The following is a 6,706-nucleotide window of genomic DNA, read 5'->3' as shown; positions in this document are numbered from 1 at the left end:
TTCACTGAGCAACTAGAGTGGGCTTTGAAAAATGTAAACCTGACGGCCATTCCCTTGCTTCACCCATAATAGTTCCCCTTGACTTTTAGGGTGGACACCACCCTCCCCAGCCTGACAAAAAAGGTGCTGCCCAGTGCCCCCCTCCACCCAGCAGCTGCCCCTTCCCAGCTCCACCCACCCCTTGCTCTGGCCATCTTGCCCTTTCACCCAAGCTGTGTTTACATCCTACTTCTGGGCTTCCATGTATACTGTTCCCTTCTCCAAGAATATCCCACTCTGCCTGAATAATTCCCATTCATCTTTCAAGAAAAAATCTCTGGCTAAATCAGGCCCTGACCCACCTCCCTTCGGCTGGGATCCACGCCCTCAGGAAGCTCCTCTGTGGGCTTGTTCACCAGCTGCTCCAGGGGAAAGATGGGTAGAGGTCCAGAACTGAGGTTGCTGTTAGCATTGAACGCCTCCGGTTTAGAGCTTGTGAGTTCCTGGGGAAGAAACAGAAAACGTTACTTCAGCCGGTTTGTGGCTGCCTCCCAGGCTGCATTTTTCTCTGAAGTCATCAATGACCCTAGGGAACCTTCAAGAAGCCCTCCGTGGAGTTCCTTGGCAGTCAAAGGGTGAGGACCCAGCACGTTCGCTGCTGAGGGCCCACATTCAATCCTGGTCAGGGAACTATGATCCCTCAAGCTGTGCAGTGTGACCAAAAAAATATAAGCCTTCCATGACCCCTGCCTCCCACTGTCCACATACATATACACACACTCTTCATAAGAATATGGCATACTGGACAGGATCCACAAGCTAAAGCTTGGAGGTCTATATTCAACCAAAGCTGGTTGGCTCTATGACCAGCTTTGAAAAACACGTAAACAAAACTGTTTTGTTCTATGACATAAACTTCTCTATGGCTACCGCGAATGTTCGAGGTCTACCTTGGACATTTATGACCTTTCTCTTATCTGATATGAAACTGTCAACCATAAATTCTCTTAGCCTTGACCTAACTACCTACGCTTTCCTGCCTGCACCATCAGTCAACCAAGAAGGGTTAATAGTGCCATGGGGTTCCCAGGCTGTGGGTGGGTCCGAGGAATTCACATGTTATCTGCTGATAATCCCGGTGTGCTTGGGAAATTGTTCTCATGTACTGGCCACAATTCTGCAGAGTCTACTTGGTCTTATCTCCCCTGCAAGCCTGTGAACATCTTTGACTTCATATTTCCACATTCTAAGCCTGCAGGCTGAACATATCTCTATGAACTAACTGAAAGATCGAAGGAGAAGGTTTTTCTACCTGGAGAAGGGTGATGATAGTAGAGAAATCATTACTTCTCCAAGTATGGTCTGAGGACTAACTGGATCAAATTACCTGGGCCCTTTGTGAAAAACACATATTAACAGGTCTCAACCCAATTCTACAAACCAGAATTTCAGGAAATGGGACTTTGGGATTTCCTTCTTTGTGGATGGGGGGGCACGGCTTGTGGGATCTTAGTTCCCTGACCAGGGATCGAACCTGTGCCTCCTGCAGTGGAAGCACGGAGTCCTAACCACTGTACCACCAGGGAAGTCCCAGAATCTTCATTTCAATAAGCTTCCCCCACCCCCAAGTTCCCCATCACCCAGACTCTTACACATGATAAAATTTGGGGACCATTTCACCAGGGAATGGAGGAGACAAACCCACGCGAGACACTGAAGTTAAATAACAAGAAGAACTTCCAGGAGAAGGAGGAGAAAATGGTGGAAAGAAAGCAGAAGACCTTGGCACCTTCTCTGGAGCTTTCTCAGCTTTCATGGGTCTAACCACTGTCAGTGGACACTGTGGGGGCCCCTGCCACCTGCCCCGTACTCACAGCAGTGATCTGGCTCCAGTCCCCAGAGTTTCCGAGCTCCGCCTTCAGGTCCTCATAGGATTTGGAGTTCTGCATATAAAGTAAGTGACAAATTAGACCTGGGTTTCAGCAGAGGAGACAGGACCATTTTCCTTCAGGCGTTGAAAGAAGGCTGCTCTAGGGCCGACGGGCGATGAGAAGGGGAAAGGGGAATCAGGGGGAGGCTGGAGGCTGTCCCTGAAAAATCAGGTTGGATGGTAAGGATGAGCATGAAGGGCTGACAGGTAACTGGCTGGGGCAAGGGACTATTTGCCTCGCTCAGCCCACCACGGAGATGGAGAGTATGATCTTTCCCCACCCTCTGAGTTTAAGAAGCTGCATGCAGCCTTGGAAACCCTACCCACACTGTGCGGGACTCAGGGGTCCTGGAGAACTGGGGAGCTCCCCTCAGAGCCTGGAGGGGACACTGTCACAGAGGAGTGAAAGGAATAGAGGGGACCTTGGCTCCATGGGGAGCCCCATCTCCACATCCCAGGACTTGGCAGCAAGCATGGCACATAATGAGTTCCAGCTATGCTGACAGCATGAACTAGTGAGTACATGAATGAGTCTGAGAAAGAAGCCGGCACAGATCTGGGTGGGGGAAGACCTGCCAGAGTTGTTGATGTGGGACACTGACCTGGGTTTGAGAAGTTCTGGACACATCTAGGTGTGCAGACTTGAGATTTGTTGGGCTCCCTCATCAAACACTTAGCTCATCAAACACTGATTTTTTTTAAGGCATTTGAGGAAATTAAGCTCTCAGTTTCCCTAATCTCATCTGTTGTGCCAATTTTGTGTACCCAAAGCCACCAGGGCAACACTCATTCTACCTTAGCTTTCCTTCCTCCTGCAGAAAACCTTCACTGTGATTTGTGGTTTAGTCACTAAGTCGTGTCCTACTCTTTGCGACCCTATGGACTGTAGCCTGCCAGGCTCCTCTGTCCATGGGATTTTCCAGGTAATAATACTGGAATGGGTTGCCATTTCCTTTTCCATTTTGAGGACCTGCCCTCTGCGTCTCTCTGGGGCCTGTTTAGGAAAATTCTGTGGAAGTCTACTTCATTGTTCCTCAGGTCAGGACCACGTAGGACCCATTTTGCTTAGAATTTAGTGCTAGAAGACACATATTTAGACATGTAGAACTGATGTGTTTGGAGGACCCATCAATGCCATCTCATAGAAGTTTCCACAATGATGATGGACGTTCTTTTTCTGTGCTGTCCAGTATGGCAACCACCAGCCAGCCACACATGACTAGTGAGAAATGTGAGAAATCAATTCTTTGATTTTGCTTAATTTCAATTCATTTGCATTTAAATAATCAGTACAGCTCTTCCCAATAATGTCCCAGGAGCTTTGAGCTAAATCTAGTGTACAAGCAAGACACTGTCATTAGCCTAAATTTTTGATGGACTTCCTTCCCTCTCCCTTACCAGGGGGCCTCATAGTCTTCCTTCAGCCTTACTGTCCACTCTCAGTCTCTTGAAGCCCCTTTACAAATACATCACAGGTCATCTATCCCAGTGAACAGAAAAACCCAGGAGTCTACCCTGGCTTCCTCGCATGTGCTATGAAGCATGTGCTGGGGTGGGAGGACCAGGCGGGCTGGGGCCACTCACATTCCACTTGAAGGGATCCCAAGCCAGGAACCAGCCTGTGAAGGTAGGGGGCTCGTGCCCTTGCTTCACCACAATTATGGGGGTCTCAAGGTCCCGGCCGCCGGGGTGGGTCTTGAGATATTCCTGCACTGTGGTGGCTGCGGCTTTCTTCTCGTCCTCATTGGCATTCTTCCCAATCCAGAAAAAGACCTGTGGAGCATCCCAGAGTCAGCCTCCCCTGCCCACCCTCGGCTCACCCAGGCTCAGACATCCTGCTGTGGACCCTGACCTTAGGCAGGCCCCATCCGGCCTTAACTTTGCCTCTGGAAATTGGGGTTGGACAGATGCCCTCTACTTCGATATTCTGTAGATGTGTGACTCCCAGCCTCTTCAGAGCCAAAGACCCTCAGAAACACTCCTCTGCCTCATAAAATCAACTGGACTTTGGGAGTACACGTCGTGCCCTGCAGCCCCACTGGGCATCCTCCTCTCTGACCTGCCTTCTTCTTTCTTATGCTCCTGCTGTTCGTAACACCAATCTCAGAGAAAATGTATATGGAAGCCAAGAAAACATCAAACCTTACCTATCCTTAAAGCCACTATTTATTGGCCCTGGGATTAGGGTGGTCGGAAGGGCGGTCCCCAGGCCTCAAAACTACCTGGTCCCAGACATCTAGCAGGAAAACATCATCCTCTTCCAAGTCATCCTGACTGAAGTCAGGGATCTCTGTGGCCAGGAAGCGCCCAGTCTGGTTGGAACATTCAAAGAGTCGGGGAGTGATGACCAAGTTTTCCTCCTGCAGCCTGCAAGGCGGAAAGGAAATTGTGTTGGAAAGCTCATCTCCTAGAAAAATGTTCTTTCTTCTGATCACACCAAAAGTCCCCCATCCTACCAAGAGTCCAGGAGCCCTCCAAAGGAGAAATTCCCACTACTCTCCCAGGACAAGCATTTCAGTGGGCTCTTCTATAGTCCTGTTAGGAAGTTCTTCCTAATATCTTTCCTCTATCGCTCCTGCTGCTAATATAGTACATGTCTTTTTGCTTTTGAGGAAATGGTGGCTCATGGACCTTCTTCAGAAAACTAGGCTTACAACTTGTGTTCCTCAGCATCTGGTCCTGTGGCAGCATGGAAAGTCAGTGGCTGATGGGGCCCTGGCATCTTCCTCCCAAAGGGCACACCTAGAGTCCTACCCCTCTCTTTGAGCTGCCTCCTCTGGGTGTGCACTCCCTTTGCAGGAAATATCCACCCCAGGCCCTGGGAATCCCACAATAAGTAGCACAGACACAGCCCCTGTGCCAAGAGGCTCCCAGAGCCTCGGCTGCCCCTTCCTCATCTGGTAGCCCTGTGAGCCCGACACACAGAGTCCTCAATCCACACCTGCTGCAGGGTCTAGGTGATGTGGGTAGAGGTGCTGGGAGGCTCTCCAGCCTCAGAAGGTAAGCTGGAGGTCGAGGGAACTGGGAGTTACCTCTTGGTGCTGGCATAGGGGGCCTTCCCGCCCAGGGCCAGCCAGAAGTTGGCCGGCTCCTGCCCCTCCACCACCACTTGCTTCTCAGTCCGGGAGACAGTGTCAGCAACCATCTTGGCCATCTCCCGCTCATCTCCACTGCAACCCTGGAAAAAGGGGGGGGTGGCTGTACTGGGGGAGTCCACCTCCAGTGCCCCGCCTCCCCCTCCTTCCACCACATTCACTGGCCTAGAGCTCCTGGGCCTGAGAGACTCTCCTGGATCAAGGCCCTGTGCACACAGCCCAGCGTCCTTGATGCTCCAAAGGATGGCAGAGGAGACAAGTGGATAGACCCTCCCAGTGGATAGGCGGAGGCCTCCAAGAGACTGAGTCCTCATGATAGAGATAAAGGGGGAGGCAGCAACAGGCACACACAGGGAGAGTCAGAGAGCCCAAGACATAGAGACAGGGGACTTCCCTGGTGGTCCAGTGGCTAAGACTCTGTGGTCAAAATGCAGGGGGCCTGGATTTGATCCCTGATCAGGGACCTAGAGCCCACCTGTTGCAACTAAGATCCAGCATAGTCAAATAAGTAAATAAATATTTTTTTTAAGGGACTTCCTTGGTGGCATCGTGGATAAGAATCTGCCTGTCAATGCAGGGACCATGGATTCGAATCCTGGTCCAGGAAGATCCCACATGCCACAAAGCAAATTGACTCGTGCACCACAACTACTGAGCTTGAGCTCTAGAGCCCAAGAGCCACAACTAATGATCCTCTGTGCCACAACTACTGAAGCCCTCAAGCCCTAGAGCCAGCAGATCACAACTGCTGAGCCCCAGTGTTGCAACTGCTGAAGCCCGTGCGCCTAGAGCCTGTGCAAGAGAAGCCACTGCAATGGGAACCCTGCGCACCACAACCAGACAGCAGCCCGCATGCAGCAATGAAGATCCAGCGCAGCCATAAATAAATATAGCATTGTGCACGTTTTGATCTCAGGCAAGGGTTAAAAAAAAAAACATGAAGACGGACCAACACAGGGACAGACAGGAGTCACCAGAGACAAACAGAATGAGAAAGACCTACTCAGACACAGAGGCAGAGAGTAGGGATCCAGATCCAGTGTTGAGGAGGAGGGAGGCGGGGCCAGAGGCAGCTGGGAAACCAGGAGGCGGGGCCTATGGGGGGGAGGGGGGAGTTGGAGGGGGAGGCCACTCAACTCTGCACACACCTTCCCACACCACAAGTAGCAGCAGGACTGAGTCTTGAGGATGAAGACGTCGTTGGAGTTGAGGGAGGCGGCCCGGGGTGAGACCTCAAAGGCCTTGGTGTTGTTGGCGCTGGTTCCTCGGACCTGGAATAGCCGGGTGGAGGGCACAGGCTCCACGCTGTTGGCCCGGGATGTGCCTCCCTGCAGGGAGAGATGGGCAGGAGTAACTTACCAAAGGTGGTCCTCTGATACACCATCACCTAACTAGTCTTCCCAAAACATTGCTTTGGTCACGGGCACTCCCCTGCCTGACAGCTTGGTTCAGACTAGAACCATTCTAGGTCTACAGACCAGAACCCAGCTTTCAGGGGGTCATTTGAGGCCTCACATGAGGAGGCAACCTGCCTTTCCAGGGTCACTCTCAGCTCTCCAAACCCTCCATTTAGCTCAGCCAAGCTTCTCATGATTCCCCACAGGGCCTTTCCCCGGGGCCTTCGTGCTGGCTATGCCTCTGCATCGCCTTCATTTGACCCCTGCGGAGCTGTGACCCGCCCCCACCCCCCCACCCCCCCAGT

At 51.7% G+C, this 6,706-nt stretch overlaps 1 protein-coding gene across 1 annotated transcript in view; it reads right to left on the bottom strand.

Moving 5' to 3' along the window:
* Positions 1-6,706, bottom strand: part of VIL1 (villin 1) — a 23,989-nt gene that overhangs the window by 2,817 nt on the left and 14,466 nt on the right. Inside the window, exons 14-19 of the mRNA XM_010861188.1 lie at positions 6,153-6,332; positions 4,942-5,087; positions 4,132-4,276; positions 3,494-3,682; positions 1,854-1,922; positions 342-482 (exon numbers count right to left, since the gene is read on the bottom strand). Of these exons, the coding sequence (XP_010859490.1) occupies positions 342-482; positions 1,854-1,922; positions 3,494-3,682; positions 4,132-4,276; positions 4,942-5,087; positions 6,153-6,332 (870 nt within the window). The remainder of the gene's footprint in view (positions 1-341; positions 483-1,853; positions 1,923-3,493; positions 3,683-4,131; positions 4,277-4,941; positions 5,088-6,152; positions 6,333-6,706) is intronic.

The sequence above is a fragment of the Bison bison genome, unplaced genomic scaffold (assembly GCF_000754665.1).
Source record: "Bison bison bison isolate TAMUID 2011002044 unplaced genomic scaffold, Bison_UMD1.0 scf7180017864471, whole genome shotgun sequence".
Classification (NCBI taxonomy): Eukaryota; Metazoa; Chordata; class Mammalia; order Artiodactyla; family Bovidae; genus Bison; species Bison bison.
The sequence above is the reverse complement of the archived record's forward strand: the minus strand, read 5'-3'. Positions and strand labels throughout refer to the sequence as shown.